At 38.2% G+C, this 18,699-nt stretch overlaps 1 protein-coding gene across 2 annotated transcripts in view; it reads right to left on the bottom strand.

Moving 5' to 3' along the window:
• Window positions 1-18,699, bottom strand: part of SEL1L3 (SEL1L family member 3) — a 132,018-nt gene that overhangs the window by 59,659 nt on the left and 53,660 nt on the right. For both annotated transcript variants that reach the window (XM_074229674.1, XM_074229675.1), the window contains 3 exons: window positions 16,341-16,481; window positions 6,667-6,878; window positions 2,724-2,903 (listed from right to left, as the gene is read on the bottom strand). In XM_074229674.1, the coding sequence (XP_074085775.1) occupies window positions 2,724-2,903; window positions 6,667-6,878; window positions 16,341-16,481 (533 nt within the window). The remainder of the gene's footprint in view (window positions 1-2,723; window positions 2,904-6,666; window positions 6,879-16,340; window positions 16,482-18,699) is intronic.

Here is an 18,699-nt window from a genome sequence, read left to right as displayed (position 1 = left end):
AGGTCTGGTTTCTTACGGTGTGTTAATTTGCTAGGTGCCATTAATGAACTAATAGATTTTTCAACAAAGGGACATTTAAATTAATGTACTACATCCATTTAAATTCTCAAGAAGTCATTCACTAAATATTCTGAAGGAAACAAGTTCTGATACAGTCCTCCTGACTATTTAATTTGCAAGTACAATTCTTCATCATATTGTTTTCTATCAACAAGAAAGAGCATCTATCTCATTTCATCTTCCTTGGCCCTAGCCACATGGGGGGCAACTAAATAAACATGCTCCATTTCAGAAGGGCTAAGTATCACACATTCAATTTTCAGTAGGAAAAGAACCCATTAGTTTCCTTCTAAATCTCTGACTAAATCAATTAACATCCATTCATTAAGCATCTAACATGTGCCAAACACTGTGGTAGGTACTGGAACTATAAATACAAAGAATGAAACAATCCTTGGACAACCTTACACTAAAGGGAGAGGTTTTTTTAAATTTTTTTAATATTTTTTTAGGGTTGTTTTTGGGTTTTTTTGGTTTTTTTTGCAAGGCAATGGGGTTAAGAGGCTTGCCCAACAGCTAGGTAATTATTAAGTGTCTGAGGTCACATTTGAACTCAGGAACCCCTGACTCCAGGACCAGTGCTCAATCTACTGCGCCACCTAGCTGCCCCTAATGGGAGAAGTTTTAAAAGCACACTGCTGTGGGAGTCATTTATTTCACAACCATGAGGACAGTTTAGTTCTATATTCTAGACTACCAAAATCTGGGACACCCAGGCATGGGCAAACAATCTGCGCTTAGGACTGCTATGCGCAATCAGAGAGCCAGCCTGCATTGTCTAGACAGGTCAGATTAATGAGCCAGATCCTCAACAGGTACATGCACCTAACTAAGAAAGGTACAGTGATCATTGGTGGAACATTCATTTCTAATTTCTGTATTGATGTTCTCTTCCATTGGGGCAGATGGTTAAGAGTTTATAGAATTCATCAATACAATTAACACTCCATTTACATAATGGATCACTATTAGGTATCTGAAAAACATAGTGATCACAATTCTTCAAAACTTCAAGACTAACTCACCTTGAAGATATTACCTGATGACGGAAACTAATTAATTGGTAGATTGGTAGTTTTTATCATCAGCTAGCATCTTTCTTCAAGGTAAAGTTCTGATAACTTTAACTATGTATTGATTTATAGGAACTGTGATTTCATAGGAAAAAATCCTTCAGATTAATATCTGATTTGTAACTAATAATCTTATTAGCTTGTGGGGGGGGCTGGGGGGGGAAGAGATGCTAAGTGGATTGACTGAGACCTCACAACTTAGATGAGTTAGAGGTGGAAGATGAGAGATGAGTTGAGACCAACACCTAGGTTGTAAGTTTGAGAGACTGGGAAGGATGGTGTTACCTTCTATAACAATAGAGAGGGTGGGGGGGTAGTAGAGGAGGGAAGTAATGAGCTTGGTTTTGGAAATATTGATGTACATGGGACATCCTGTTTGAGACATCTGAAAGACAGTTGGAGATGTAAGATCTGAGATCAGCAGAGAGTTTAAGGCAGGGTGGGTAGATTTGAAAATCATTAGCATAGAGATGGTAAGTAAATCTACTAAATTTTGGGAGCTACAAAATTAGGAGTAAAGATTAGTCCTTCTCAATCAATTCTCGTTTAAGGATATGGAGATTTTCTGATACAAATTCTGCATCTTTTAGCGGGATATATATTAGATGATAATAATAATAATAATATTGAGAAAAATAAAATCTCATCTTTCCATAATACTCACCTTTCCATAATATTTTATAGTTTACAAAGTACTTTTCTCACAAAAAGGCTTTCAAGTAGATAAATCAATCATCCTTCTTCCTATTTTGTTTAGGTTTTTGCAAGGCAAAAGGGGTTAAGTGGCTTGCCCAAGGCCACACAGCTAGGTAATTATTAAATGTCTGAGACTGGATTTGAACCCAGGTACTGCTGACTCCAGGGCCGGTGCTCTATCCATTGTGCCACCTAGCCACCCATCCTTCTTTCTATTTATCAGATGAGGAAACTAAACTTCAGAGAGGTTAATGCTTCTGCTACAGTGGCCATATAGTATCAAATCTAGGTCTACTACTTCTAAAGCCAGAGTTTTCCCACTATATCAAACTGGAACAAATAATACACATAAAATCTAGAATTGGGTCTGAAGTTAGTTTTTCTTTTTATATTTGATGTCTATCTCCTGTTCCTCACTTAGCCTACTATTGCCACTGTTTCTTTATATCATCCATACCTGCCATCTGTGGACCACTCTAACCCTTAGTCTCATTTCATTATGGTATCTGGAAGAGAAATCATTATGCCTGTTTATGAGTTGGAGACTGATCAGGTAAGGTGGCGGGGTATGAGTTCAACTCTTCAAATACCCATCCTTTCTCCTTTTTAACCCTATATATCACAGCTGGTTTATAAAGCCTAAGAACTGGGTTCTCAATGTCAGCTCTGGCAGGCAGAAATGAGATTGTTCCTGTTTTCATTCTTAATAACAGAGAATTGAGAAACAGGATGTGATGAATGCCTGTAACAAGCTCCCCTCTCAATTTAGTGAGATGCATTCTCTAGGAATTTGGGAATAAATCACCAACAGATGCAGGCACTTTAGATGGTTACTTTTAAAGACCTGTATGTCGAGTATGTAATAAATTCTTCTTGCTCATTAATTCTATGTACCTGATCTCCTTGCAGAGTGTGCTGATCGAGAGGGGTCTTGGTGGCGATGTTGCTGTAATAGGCATATGACAGTTCCCAGTCTAGTGGGTAATCATCAATACCTTGATAATGCTTGTACCCAAGATTCAATGAAGATAGTCTCTCACTCCCCTGGGCACCAACCAAACTATACAGCATACCCTGTTTAAAAAAACAAAATGGACAAGAAGAACACAAGAATCATTCATTTGCCAGGGATGCTGAAAAATCAATTTAATTGTTCTCCCTCCCTCAAGTCTCTCCTCACTCCAATCTATTCTTTATATTGTTATCACAATGATTTTTTAGGTACATGTATGAAAATCCCTCTCCAATCTCAATGTATTCCAGAGGTTCCATTTGTTTTTAAAATTTTGTTTATTTAAGGCAGTGAGGTTAAGTGGCTTGCCCAAGGTCACACAGCTAGGCAATTATTAAGTGTCTGAGGCAGAATTTGAACTCAGGTCTTCCTGACTCCAGGGTCAGTGCTCTATCTACTCTGCTATCTAGCTAATCAGTTTCCTTTTTCTCTAGAATATAAACTATCATCCTATTTAACTTCAAAAACCTTCACAATTTGAGCCTAACCTCTCTTTCTAATTCATTATAAATGGTCTAGTTTTCCTGGTCCAGTCACTGTTCTTTTCTCCATTCCTCATACATAGCACTCAAGCTCAACATTTGGAATACACTCTTTCCTGACGTCTACTTCAGAGAATCCCTCACTTCCCTTCCCTGATTTCCTCAATTTAACCATTTGTTAATTTTTTCTGCATATATTTATATAAATGAATGTAGTCTGCATTGGAATGTAAATTTCTCGAGAACAATGATTGCTTCTTTTTTTTTTGATCATCTGATCCCCAACATTTAGTATTGGGCCTAGCATATATCACAGACTTAATGATTTCTGATTGATTGATCTGGTCTAAGAGTTTGGATAAAGTGCCAGTCCTGGAGTCAGGAAGACTCATCTTCATTAGTTCCACTCTGGCTTTAGACACTTCCTAGCTTGTGATCCTGGTCAAGTCATTTCACTTGTTTGCCTCAGTTTCCTCATCTGTAAAATGAGCTGGAGAAGGAAATGAAAAACACTCTAGTATCTTTGCCCAGAAAACTCCAAATGGGGTCACAAAGAGCCAGACACAACTGAAATGACTAAACAACAAGAAGAGCTGGAGAAATATAAGTCCCTGTCCTCTAGGAGCTGAGATCATAATGGAGGAGATAACATGTAAATAACAGTGATAGAAACTGCTTGTATTTATATAATATTTTAAGATTTACCAAGCACTATACAAATTTATCTTATTTGATCCTTACAGCAACTCTGGAAAGTAGATGTTATCTCTATTTTATAGATAAGGAAACTAGGGAAGACTTGTCCAGAGTCACACAGCAAGCAAAGAGAGTTTGAGGCTGGATTTGAACTCAGCTCCTATCGACTTCAGGTCTAATACTCTATCTCTTGCACTAGCAAGTTGCCTATAAGGTGATAAATTATGTTTTTTTGACTCATTCTCAAAGAAGACCATGACATCAGGGAGATGATGCCATGACATGTACATGAATTGGTTTTGAGGGAGGGGGAGCTGTGGTAAGTCACCAGCCTCACTTTCTCCTCCAGAGCCATCTGGGTCCAGTGGCTGGATATGAATCAAGATAACTGGAGATGGCCCTGGATGTGAGGCAATCAGGGTTAAATGACTTATTTAAGGTCATACAACTAGAAAGTGTCTGAGACTGGATTTGAACCCAGGTCCTCCTGACTTCAGGACTGGCTCTCTATGCATGTGCTATCTAACTGCTCATAATGTACAGGCATTATAAATAGATGGAGTAGATAGAAAGTAATCAGAAGGGAAGATGCTAGCAGCTGGGAAGCCTGTGTACAGGAAAGATTTACTGTAGAAAGTGGGATGTGAGCTGAGTTCTGAAGGAAGGCAAGGAAACTAGAGGCAAAGGTGAAGAAGGAGAACATTCCAAGGATGGAGGGAAACCACAAGAAAGGTACGGAGATAGGAGATAGAATATCATGTATAAAGATAAGAAAAAAGGTCATGTAGCTGCATCATGGCATGCTTGAAGGGGAGTCGCCTGGAAGAGTAGCAAGCAAGAAGATTAGAAAGGTAAGAAGGGATCAGTGAATAAAGGACTTTAAATGTACAACAGAGAACTTTTTTGTTTAACCTTATAGATAAACCACTGGAGTTCGTTGAATACGTGGTGTCCTTTTTCAAATCTACACTTTAGGAAGATTACTTTGGCAGTTGAATGGAGGATTGTGGGGGGTCAGGCTTTGAGCCAGAGAGATCAGTTAGAAATTCTTTCAATAGGTCAGGCGAGAGGTTAAGACTATTGCCAACTTATCTCATAAAACTACTGCTACTTTCTTATATAGCAGAAAAAGACAAAGGATGAACTTCAGTGTTTCATGACATCCTCATTATAATAAGGAGGTTCTTCTATGTGAAAGAATATATCAGATCTTGCAAAGTACTTCATTTTATCCTCATTAAAAAGAAAATGCAGGTATTTTTATCCACCCATTTACAGATCAATCACCAAAAATTTATTAAGCACTACTATGTGATGGACTGACTCTAGATGCTGGGGTTACTAAGATAAAAATAAAACATTTTGCCCTCAAGCTTATAATCGGTAAGAAAAAAAAGATGTACAAATAAGTATATATGAAATAACTGTTAATTAAACCCAGTGAAAGATCAGGAGAGGTTACATATCAGAGGAAACAGAATCAGAGGAGTTAGGAATCCTTTTGTTCTTCAATGAAAATGGAGAACAGGCACGATCCCTTTATATAACTGAAAAGTTCTAGATCATAGAATCCCAGACGCTTAGATCTGGAAGGAATGGGAAACATCTAGCCTAAGCCCTGTTAGTTAACTTCTTCCACTGCCCTATGTCACAACGATGGCATGTTATCAGGGCCAGAATCTGAAGTCAGATCCTGTAAAAAAGGCTAAAATGACTTGCTTCACAAGTCACCTCATCGGCCTGTAGTGCACTCTGAGCTAGATCCCAGGTTCCTGACTCTAGAAGGTGATGCTCCCTTTACTGGAGCTTCACCCTAGAATTCTCCACAACATTAGGGATGGAACTCCAAACAAACCTTACAAAGACCACCAACAATGCACTGAAAGGAAGTGGCAATGTCTTTGCACAATCAGGAAAGCAACTCCCAGTTGTCTGCACTCTGCGGTAATCCAGGGATCAAGGATAATCAACAAAAGATGGAACTCAGAAAACAATATGCAGATCAGACAACATTTTATAGTGTTTATGAAAAGTGAATACAAAATGTTATATTAAACTGCATCATAAATTTGCTCAGTTTGTTTTTAAACCTTCTCTGGCATGGTCATTCATTTTCTAGGGCAAGGTTGGGGAGGGGCAGCTGTGGCAATGCTTTTAACCATTAGTCCAAATTATTTCCCTTAGGTAAAGAATCAGGCAGGAGGATAAAAGAGGCTAAAGTAATCAAAGTCGAGCATTTATCAAAACTGGGTTTTTAGGGGGAAGGAGTCAAAATTTTCTTCAAAAAAATAATCTGCTCCCAAATGCTCAAGGAGTTGTTGTACACTGTAATAAGTTTCTCTGGATGATGAAAACCAGCACTTTGTCTAAGGCTGCATTTCCAGAAGAGATATCACTTTCTCTTTTAGTCAAATGTTCAGGCAGTGGCCTCAGCATCCTGGCATTACCTCATTCATTGGCTATTTCTCTTCTACCTAAAGAGCTCCAGAGCACCCTGGGGAGTTAGAAATGGCCAGTTCTACCAACCAAGATGAACATCAACCACTCTACCTTCCCAACCTCTTCAACAATTTTTTAAAATTACTGCTAAGGAAAAAAAAATGTAAAGAGGGTTATGGATACTAGCAAAATCCATGAAATACTCTACCTGTAGGTGATCTATAGGCACATTTAGTCCAGTTTCATAAAAGACTGCAAGGAAGTAGGATGCTTTATGGTATCCACAGCAGCTGGAATCCATCAGGGAGGGAATAATGGAGCTAATTTGATGTAGACCGTCAATGCCGGAGAGTCTCTTTACAGCCTTCTCAAATATCCTCCCACCAACTTCTAGCACTGAATCATTTTGGCTTCCTGGCACTGGAAATAACATAATTCAGGATACACAAAATTAATTACCATCAGATGGTCAGGATTCTGGAAGGGGGGGGGGGGGAGAAAGCCAATTAAATTACCTGAGTTATTGTTATGACTGATCCTACAGTGAATCAAGGTAAACCACCCTCAAGGGAGGTAAATTAAACTCTTCTGGGATGCTACAACGTCACTTTGCAAATGACTTCTTCTGGCTTTAAATGACTGCCTAGTGCCCCAGGAGAACTGATTTGCCATATATAGCTGAAAAGATCCCCCCTAGAGAGCAATTTATTCAGTGTGACTCACTATCAAATCAGGACCATTGAAACTCTTGGAGAGGTGGCTTCTATTAGATTTTCTTAAGGTATATTTTTCCACTAATTATTTCCTTGGTTTTTCTGAAGTTGTGGAAGTCCCCCAGTTCTCTTGCCCCACCCCACTCTTTGAACTGGATGCTTTCTTGTCACCTTTTACCTCCAATTTCTTCCCAGGGGTTGCCATATAAAAGACATAAGTATATAGTTTTCTTTAAAAATATTGCTGTGAGCCAGGAACTGATTATTTAGATTCCTTAAGCTATATATCATCTTACAAAGGCTTCCTATGAACCTCTAAATTTATTAGCACTTAAGCAAAACTTGAGGGTTTTATGGTACAGCCATTCCCGTTATCACCATCTCCTAATTCTCTGGTCTATTCTTTATTATTCATTCATTCCTATATTTATTGAGAGCCTACTGTGTGCAAGACAGGCCCTGGATATTATAAAAGTCTCCTGTAGGGTATGAGGCTACACAGATGATCCACTTTTAAAGAGATATTTTCAACTAGTTTAGCTTTTTCTTATTTGCTTTAAAAACTGTGTTATTCAATAGGGATTTTCTTATAGAGTCAAAAAATTTTTTTTAATGATTTTTATTTTAGATTTTCTGCTCAACTACTGAGGAATCAATACAGAAAATAGGAAAAGTCATTTTGGGAGATGAGCACAAAAGATGTGGTTAAAACCAGAGGTTGGTTATGGTCTTAAAGCCACTGGCATATCCCTTTCCTCACAGTCTAAGGGAAATTCAAGAGTTATGGACAGTGGGAGTGTTTGGCTCTACTTTGCTACTTGAAATGGGGAGAAAAATATGCTAGTCCTGGCTTTTACTTATAAGCTCTATTCCCTTTTAAGCTGTCAGCTACCATCATGAATTAAGTCTTCAGGAAATGAGAGAGTGAATCCAAATCACAAAATGTTTTGGGACATGGATCTAGACTTTGGTCATGCACAATTCAATTCAAGGGTTATTATAATTGTCAGGAGCAGGGTAGGGTGGGGAGTGACTAGATTGTAACCCACAGAAATTGAGAAATAATGAAGATAAAAATGAAGAATGTTTTTAGGAAAATCTATAATATGAAGGATTTATTAGTCATGTAGAGAGAACAAGGGATGGTAAACAGAAAGCCCCTTGCCCCACCGGTATTCTTATCATATCAGGAAAAAGACCTCCTAGAACATTGTACACACTGCTTATGTTGAATTTGTAGGAACATATTGTCAAAAGTCACCCTGGAAGGGGTGGTATGATTAGGCTGCAATTTCTATCACTGCAGGAATATCTACCTCAGTGAGGTCACAGTTCTATTGGAATATCCTGCAATTAAGAATCTCATTTTAACCCAACAAATCTATCTCTTCTTTCTATTCAATAGAAATTACACCACTCAAGTGAAGTCTTAAAAATAAATCCTATTCAAACTTATTCATAGATTTACTTTTAAATATGTATTCTTCTCAGGTGCCTCCCTGGGTATTTTCACAAAAGTATTTTTAAACATTAAGATGTTATTTGTTCATATTTCTCCTGTTTGGCCAAAAATTTGAATAAGATGATTCATTTGACCTGAATCCCCAGGGACTCCAATTTTGGTGTCTATTGAGCCTAAAGAAGAGAAGGCCCGGGGGGAATTGGAGGACAGTCATGTGAATAATGAGTTCTGCTGACTCCAGAAGGAAGAACCAGGAGAAGAGGAGGAAAGTGCAAATACCATTTTAGGTTTGGTATCAGGAAAAGCTTCCAAACAATGAAGGCACTGGTTCCTTTGAGAGGTGATAAGTCTGTAAGCAGAGTCTGAACAACCACTCAGTGAATATTTTATAATGGGGATGCCTTCATATATGAGTTAGACTTATAATTCTCAAATTCTATGATTCTGTGAAGGTGAATAAACTTCATAAAAATGTCCAACTCCAATGGCCCCTAGCTTGTAACGCCAGAAATTATTAGCACTGGTGCTCTAGTAGTTAGGAGGTGACAGGGAACAAGGGCCTGAAGGGGAAATTACTCATAAGTCTTGAGCTGCTAGGTCTAGAAATCTTATAGACTTGGAAGTCATCTGTTTGTTAAAAGAATTTTTTTTTTGAATTTCTTTTAAATAATTAAAATTCTGAACTTAAATGAATGCATGAATCAGTCTTTGCTGTGAAAGAACTAAGCATTCAGCAGTGAGAGGGAAGGCAATTTGAAAATTTTAATTCCAAGACAAAACTGCTAGTTTCACACATTCTTTGAAGTCTGAATTTCCAATCATGGCACAAAACCAACACCATGATTGCTTTGGTGTCATCGTGAAAGTGACAATTTTAAAATCAATTTAATGAAACTGTTAATTTTGTCCATCTGGTTTAACATATGCACTTTCTCTAACTGGGCTGTAACTAAAAAACATGCCTCATTTAGGGAGATTAATAGGGTAGGGAAGGAACCAAAAAGGATCCATGTTCTTTCTCCTACAGCATCAGAAGCCAAGATAACAAAATCCCCTGTCACCATGAATTAACCCTTAACAGTGGCAGAGTAGCCTAACATCACAGGTGTCTTCCTGCTCACCAGGAATTATCTCACCAGAGAGGTCATGGACATTTTCTCCATTTGAAGAGGAGCAAAAGAAGAATTAGGTCCTAGCCTCAAGATCACAGAACTGCAGAGACTGAATCAGAGACAGAATTCCGGAACAGGAAACCAAATTCATTGTGTGTGTCAGAGCAAAGGAAACATAAAGAGGAAAGTTGTTTTCACTTCAAGTTTCCAAAAGTACATTGCAAATAATGCAAATGATTTTTGTTCTTTTATTTTAAAGGAAGTGAAAGCAGAAATATCATTTAACGTTCAACTGAAAGGATTATGTATACATATGAGTCTGCTGGACAAAATTAAACATTAATTAGGAAATTAAAGGAGTTGAAAAGGATTTGCCATCTGTATTCCAGTGTAGCTAATGACCATTGGTCTATGAAAACTTAGTAAATGGTTTTACTATCACCCTGTGAATCAGCCAAGAGTTGGCAGTTTCCAAGATTGTTATGGATTATGCATATTCTCCAAGAAGAAGCATCCAAACAATTGAAAAGGCTCTAAGGAATGAATGTCCTTACATAGGAAAAAGCTGGCTGTTTTGCTGAAGGTTAAGTTCTCTCTATCTTTGTCTCTGCCCAGAAAAGATCTGAAGGTCTCTGAGACCATTCCAAAAACAATAAATTGTTGTTGTTGTTCCTTCATTTTTTAAAATTAAAAAAAATTTTTTGCAAGGCAATGGGGTTAAGTGACTTGCCCAAGTTCACACAGCTAAGTAAGTATTTAGTGTCTGAAGATAGATTTGAACTCAGGTCCTCCTGCCTCTGGGGTCAGTACTCTATGACCAATGACATCTGTCTTCAGACACTAAATACTTACTTAGCTGTGTGAACTTGGGCAAGTCACTTAACCCCATTGCCTTGCAAAAACATTTTTTTTTTAGCTAGTGATATTGGGACAGTGATATTGGGTGATATTGGGTGATAGTGACATTGGGATAGTGATAGATAAGTCATTTTTAGGTGAACAAGGTCATCAGCTTCACTCTTTCTTCTGGAATCATTGAAGTCCACTAGCAAGACAAAAGTCAGGATGGAAGATGGCCTCAATTGCAGTAGATAACCTTTAATATCTGACCAAGTTCTATGTGCCCCACAGCTTCAGGCACCTTCATGGCTGTTGGAACAAATTATCCTCATTCATCTATTCCATCAGGGGAAACCTTCACATCCTTGGGGAAGACACTCCATCTAACTCACTTATAGTTTGTGGTCCATCACTTATCCTCAAGCTGGTTTAGCCCATCTACTGAGACAATTTACAGCCCTCTTTGCATGCTACAGCTTCTTGGAGTCATAGGTCAGAGTTGAGTGACAGATGGACATCAAAAGTAGATGAGCAACCCTGAAAGGGGTTTGGCAAACCCTCACACCAGAGGTACTAGTCCTCCTTGAACACCAAGACACCCCAGAAACATCAAATAAGGAGGGGTCAAAAGACCCTTATAGCCCATAGAAAGTATAATAAAGGACGGGGGTAAAGAAAGCAACCTCTGCCTTAGGATCAGAAGTCACAACGTTTCTGACTTGTACCACTGATGGCCATCTGAACGACCTTCATTGACACCTATCCCCCCAAGTGCTGGACTCTACCAGGCTGGACCCAGCACATATTTGTCTTAGCTTGACCCCTTTGCTTGATTAAACCTCTGCAATGTGATGGACTTCTCTGGCCTCAGCAGGACTCCTTGCCCTGATCTAATCTGACTAGCCCTATGCTTCATTTCCTGGCATGACAGGCATATGCAAAGTTTTATGGTGCTTCTAAACTACACTCCTAAATTTTAAATCCATGCAAAGGCCACAAGCCAAGAGAGAAAAGGAAATAAGTCGAAGAGGTCTATGCCACTTTTCCTGTAATTATGGAACCCACATTTATGAGCATTTAAATTGAAACACCATTAGAGAAGGTTCACTTTGAACAAAATCTAAATGCTGATGAGGCATTTTTGAAGGGAAGCATTTTACTGGGGCTCCGGGACCTGATAAGGAACTGGACTTCTAGCTGAACAATCATAGCAGCCTGACCTTGAAGTGAGGGCCCTTTCTTGAGGGGCAAGAAATTCTGCATTCTGGTACAATTAGGAGGCTGTTAGAAGCAACTGGATGGCTCAATGAATATATCACTGGGCAAGTCACTTAACCTCTGTTTGCCTCTGCTTGCAGTTAGGTGGTTCATGAGAGCTGGGTTTGAAATTGTTAGAGGCAGCTAGACAGCTCAGTAGCTAGATCACTGGCTCTAAAGTTAGGAAGAACTGAGTTCAAATCTGTCTCAGACACTAGTTGTGTGACTTTGGGCACAATATCATTTGACTTAATTTTAAGTAAGTCAGACATGCCCTTGAAATAGATAGATAAGAAGAGTCACGGAATTTGGCAAGTAGGCTTCCATCTTTATTATTTATTCATTTATTTATTTATTTTTTAAGGAAATGGTAAACCACTCCTACCAAGAAAACCTCATGGACAGTATGGTCCTCAGAGTTATAAGAGTCAGATGTGGGTGAACAACAGCAAACAAACCAAAACAAACAAACAAATAAATAAAATTGAAGCCTACTTGCCAAATTCCGTGACTCTTCTTATCTATCCATTTCAAGGACATGTCTGACTTACTTAAAATTAAGTCAAATGATATTTCCTCCTCAATCTTAGATATTGGTGATGAAGATACAATTGTAAATGAACAGATTGTAAAGATACAGCATAACATCTGGACCCAGGATTTCTCTGGGAAGAAGAGACTTTCTCTATCAATGTAGGTTGGGACCCTCTCTACAACTTATAAATTTAGAGTTGCCTGGAACTTTATAAGGTTAAGTGACTTGCCCAAGTTCCAAGTTCTGTGTATTAGAGATAGGACTTGAACCCTGAATTCTAATCACAATTCAGTGCTGCTAAGATTATATAGGTGTATGTATTTGAATACAAAAATTTTGCCTTTAGATAATAGAGCCTAAGATTTTATGACTATTTTCTGACTTAATTCTAGTACCTTCTCTCTTTAAATTGTTTCCCATTTATCCTGTACATAGCTTGCAAGTTGTCTCCCTGGTTAGCTTGTAAGCACCTTGAGAACAGGGTCTGGCTTTTGCCTCTTTTTGTATCCCCAGTGCTTTACAAAGGCTAATAAATGTTGATTGAACACATACGTATATGTACATGCATAGAGGTCTTTAAATACTTACATGCACATTTACATCTAGATAGCTATCTATATTTAGACATATACATACATACATACATAATCATAAAATCACAGGCTGTGCCTAACAAGTTTTAAAGACTACAGAGAATCTCTTAGTAGGAAGAGACTTCAGAAGTCATCTAGCCCAACCCCTGCCTGAACAAGAACCTGCCTCGAAACATGGCTAACAATCCATGTTTTAATTTACTTGAACATTTTAATTTAATTTAATTTAATTTAACATCATGGGGAAACCATGAGGGGACAACCATCATCCCATTCTACTTTAAGGTAGCTGTGATGAAAAAATACTTACCCAAATCTAAGTTTACCTCTTTGTGACTTCTATCCTTCTTTGCCCATAGCACTGCCCTTAGAAATGACTTCACAAATTTCTGTGGCAATCAATTCAGTAATTCCAACTTTATGTCAGTCTAGCCCAAATCCCTCATGTCACAAGTTAAGCTTTTGTTTTATCCCTCTATATAAAAGTCCGATTGAAGGACTGGAGACTGGAACATTAAATTCCTCCTATAGTTTTTCTTTACAGAGGACAAGATTTGGACTTTTCAGCTAAAGTTCCCCTTTCCATCTGAGTTTGTCCCCTCTGATGTCCTCCCCTCCCACCCCCAGCTTTCTAGTTTCCTGTGTGTTATCCTCCATTAGACTATAAGCTCCTTGAGGGAAGAAGTATCATTTTTTCCCCCCTTAATTTCATCTTTGGTGCTTAACAGAGTGCCCGCACATAGCAGGCTCTTAACAAATATTTACTGAATTGATAAAGTATGATCCACTCGGATTAGATTCTTTTTTAAATACTTGATTTATTTAAGGCAATGGGATTAAGTGACTTGCCCAAGGTCACACAACTAGGCAATTATTACTTATCTGCAACTAAATTTGAACTCAGGTCCTCATGATTCCAGGGTTGGCACTCTATTCACTGAGCCACCCAATTGTCCCTGACTAGATTCTTTTGAAAACCTATTATTCCTCTTTCCTCCTTCAATGACTAAAATGAGTAGTTCCAAACATTACACATCTGACAGGATTTTCAAATACTTTCATCATATCCAATGTTGGTAATTGGATGGAAACTGCATGTATCTTGTATATATATATTTACTTATTCAATTTGTCTTCCTCATTAAGATGTGAGTTCCTCAGAAAAGAGAATGTTTTACCTTTCCTTATCGTGCCTGAACCAGTGTAAACAATAAATACCTATGGACTGACTTTAAAACAAGCAAACCTATGTAAATAGAATGGTGTTAATGGAAGCTACTGACATGAAGGAGATGAATTCCAAACAAGGAAAGGATTACCAAAACTACCCCCACCCAATCTCTTGTCAACTCCGGTCAGGCAATGATCAATTTTACCTAGTGAGATCCAGAAGCTGCTAGGTACTTAGGACAGATTGAGGTCAGAAGGAAGGGAGGGAGCAGGCATACCCGTCACACCAATTTGATTTCTCTTCTTTCCACAGGAAACCAGGGTAAAGATACTTTAAACCCCAAACTTATTTATTAGAAACTATAAAATAAGATTTACACGCCATTTATTCTTTCTGGTTACATAACTAAGCATATCTCAGGTATGCCAACCTCTCTTGCTGTGCTAATAATATGAGGACTCCAGCTCTAGCCAATTAAATGTCCCAGGTAAAGTATGACTTGTCTCCAAAGAAGGTTTCATCTTCTTTTTTGGAAAGGAGAGGGAGAACAACTGCAGCTGGGAGGAGGAGGGGCTGTTGGCAGTATAGCCCCCCCAACTGGTGATTCTCATTTGGCTGGCTCTTCTGCCCTAGGGGAATGACTAAGAAGGAATATAGGTCTGTGTGTGTCTGTGGGAGGAGAAACGGGAGATCTAGTTTTTACAGAATCACATAGTGGGCTGCTCCTTAGCATGGATTGAAGCTGAGCTGATGCCAGAAGAGGCCTGAGGGGTAAGAGAAATGACAAGTCCCAGTTTCTCCATATCCTCTCACTCTGAAGGATGCAAGCCTGGGATGGTAAAGGGCTCCATTGGAACATACCCAATGCACAGGGCTCTTAGGAGTAGGGTAGCGGATGTTATCTATTTTTGATGTTCACATAAGACTCTCTTAAAGGAGTCAAAAATTCCAGTTTACTCTCATCTTTAGTTGCCAGACCTAAGGCACTAACAAAATAATGATGATGTCAGAGCTCCTGACACTTGGGTAAAAATTTAAATTTAGATGAAAAGAAGTCTTACTGAACTGGAAAATGAAACATGAAAGGATGCCAATTAGTATCACTTGCTGGGTTTTTTTAAAAAAAAAGATTTTAAGATTTTTGAAACAGTGGAAGCTAATACTGATTTCTTTTTGAACCTTTTGTAAGTACTTTAATCTTATTTAAATATGGTCAGAAATGTAATTATTATAGAACCTTAGAATTGGAAGGAACTGTAGTCCATCTAGTCCAGTGCCCCACCCAATGCAGAACTGTTTTCCTTCTTTAAGATTTCCAACAGATGGATACCCATCTGTCCTAGTGAAAACCCATCTTCCAGCGACAGGAGTCCACAGTGTCATAAGGCATTCCATTATACTTTTGGATACTTTTGCTCATTAGGAAATCCTTTCTTATATGTGAAACATGTCAGCCATTAATATCCACCTAGTTTTGGCCTCAGGAAACACACAGAAAAATGTTACTCCTACTCCTACATCAGGACAGTCCAAAAATTTCAAAAGATCACAGACTTAGAACTAGAAGGGACCTCAGCGGTCAACTAGTCTAAACCTCCTCATTTTATAGACTGGTCTATTGATGTCAGAGAAAGTAAGTGGTTTGCCCAAGATGATGGGAGTTCTAAGTGGTTGAACCCTACACTCTTTCTCACTGTACTTTAATGCTTCTTGAATTGATAAAAACTTACATGCATTTCCTTACTCTTCTCTTAGCCTGTTTCTTCAACCTTCTAGATGTTCTATGACTACCAAATCTCTTTAATTCTTAGTTAAAGTTATCTACTTAATACATAAAATCAAGTCTTTGGATAACTAAGGAGATGATTACAGCCTGTGGAAAGCATTTTTATTTCTCGGTTGGGGATGATTTAAATTAAATCTAGGTGCTTTCTAAATTTAGGGTCCAGTTTTGAGCCATGGATTTACTTACACACACACACACATACACACACACACACACACACAGCATCACTCCAAGATTTACTGAGAGCTATTTGTATACGTGGACAGAATTTAACTCTGAATATACACTCTAGGACACTCTAGTTAAAGGAAACTCTTAGAAACACAAGCCAGCAAAGAGAACAAGCTGAAATACCTCAAAATAGGAGCTTTCCAAACCAGTTTCAAAAAAAGCCAAGACAAAGATTCAATTACCATTTGATGAATCCTTTTCCTGTAAAACCTGGAACAAATTTAGGTATCGGTCCTTCAGTTCTTTTCCCCAAGGAAAGGCACGGCATGTTGACAATCTTCCATACTTAGCAATAAGGTCTAAATAGTAGTTCTTGTGGTTACCTACAGAAACACAAGCAGTTATAATAATAGCTTACTTTAAAACAGTATTTGTGGGGAAATGATATGTGATGGCATTCATTATCTAACTGATCCCCACAATAACCTAGTGATAGCAGTGGAGTAGGAACAAACTTTTATTAGAGGAAATTGAAGCTCAGAGAGGTTGAGCAACTTGCCCAAGGTCACAGAGCATATAAATTGCAGAGCTGGCACTTAAAACTGGTCTTCTGGCCCCAAGTCAATTGCTTTTTTAATCATACTAATCTTTTCTTCCCTGCCAAAACAAACTTGAAATAAAATCCAAGAACTGGAAGTTAGAGTTAGAAAGGAGTATGAATTCATGTAAAATGTTGGTGCTTCACTATTTGGGAAAAAAAGGAATTGGAAAGGGTGCCCTTTGTCACTGGATCACCTCTTTGTAGCCAAGTCAGGGGAAATGATCCAGACTACTGATGACTCTATAACTGGTTTTGCAAAATGAACAGCTGGTCCCCTCTAGGACCAAGGAGGTAAATATCTGTTCAGTTCTCATTGGCAGCCTTGTCTGAAGAGCAAAGCAAGGGGAGCTTGAGGAAGGCAAAATCCTCAGAGGGAGTTAGTCACAGAAATCTTATGTTGTCACTACCCCCCTCTGAGAAGTCTCTACATCAAGCCGATTAGATGACAAAGTGAGGGACTGACTGACAGAATACATCCCCGAAAATTATATTTGAAACCCCCCCACACACACATTTCTATCTGTTTTAAGATATCTCAGCTCCCCTATATTCATTTTCTCCTCTTTTGACAGTATCATATTTTTGGCTTATTTTGTTGTGAGAGCAGCAGTTTGGGATCCATATAACTTATTCCTGAATTGGATTTCCAAAAGCATTGCCTTTTCACACTCATATAACCCATCTCTGATCTCCAACTTGGAACATTTGATGCAAAACTCATTTGACTGGCATATGTGCAAAATTTGCCCCTCAATCGAATGGCAATTGAGGAGTTCAGCTACAGGGTATATAGGGAGCTGTGTGGGCAGGAATGAATATGTAATTTGCTGCAGCTAACAGCAAATATCCCTTAGGAATTTCCTGTTCCAGAAGAAATGCATGTGACTAATTCTAGCATCACTGCATCAGACAAGGAGTCCTATGGTACTGGAAGTAGTTAGTGAGCTCTCAGCCTCCAGTTAGAATACCAGAGGGCCGATTGATAATCCAATTCAATTCAATCCAATCCAATGCGATCCAATCTAGTCTAATTCAATTCATTTCCATTCAATTCAATCCCCAAAGTATTTATGAAACTCTTACAAAATAGAAGGCAAAAACAGAAGACACTGGAAATACAAAGGCAAAATGAAAACCAGTACATACCTGTCCTCAGGGAGTAAATATTCTATAGAAGATGTGGGAGACAGTGGTAATATAAATATATATATATATATATATATATATATATATATATATATATATATATAAAATATATATTATATATATATAGACACACATACACAAATATATGTATAGTAATAACTAGGTATATATTATTGATATATATCTATTAGTATGATATATAATGTACAATATAATATATATAGGTATATATATTTGTATAATACAGTATATAGGTGAATATATATTGGCATAATATATGGATATTTATATATATATTTGTATAGTCATCGGAAAAGTAGATACATGATAATATAGGGAGGATAAAGAGGATGTTAGCAAATTTGAGGAATTGAAGGATGGCTTCCCTTTGAATGTAAGATGAGTTAAGCTATGAAGGAAGCAAAACCTTCTTGTAAAGGTACAAAGGGACAATATTCTAGGCAGGAGGCACAGCCAATGCATGGGCAAAAAAGCAGGATATAACAGCAAGTAAGCCAATTCATTTGGAACAGAGAAGGGAGTAATGTATGGTGAATCTGGGAGAACTTGCTGGAACCTTGGGATCTATCTACCAAGTTTGTATTTTATCCTTGAGGTCATCAATAGTCTTTGTACTTTCTTTAGCTGGGATGATGTAATCAGATTGTGCTTTAAGAAGATTATGTTGGGATCTGTGGAGGATTGATTTCAGAAGTGAAAGAACAGGAAGTTATGTGTTCAAACAGGAGGCTGTTGCAATAGTCCAGGCAAGAGATGACAGGGGCCTGGTGACCACAAGAGGGGAGAGAAATGATTGTGGGAGATATGGAAGCAGACTAGATAAGATTCATCAA

The sequence above is a fragment of the Macrotis lagotis genome, chromosome 3 (genome assembly GCF_037893015.1).
Source record: "Macrotis lagotis isolate mMagLag1 chromosome 3, bilby.v1.9.chrom.fasta, whole genome shotgun sequence".
Classification (NCBI taxonomy): Eukaryota; Metazoa; Chordata; class Mammalia; order Peramelemorphia; family Peramelidae; genus Macrotis; species Macrotis lagotis.
This window is presented reverse-complemented; position numbering and strand designations above follow the sequence as displayed.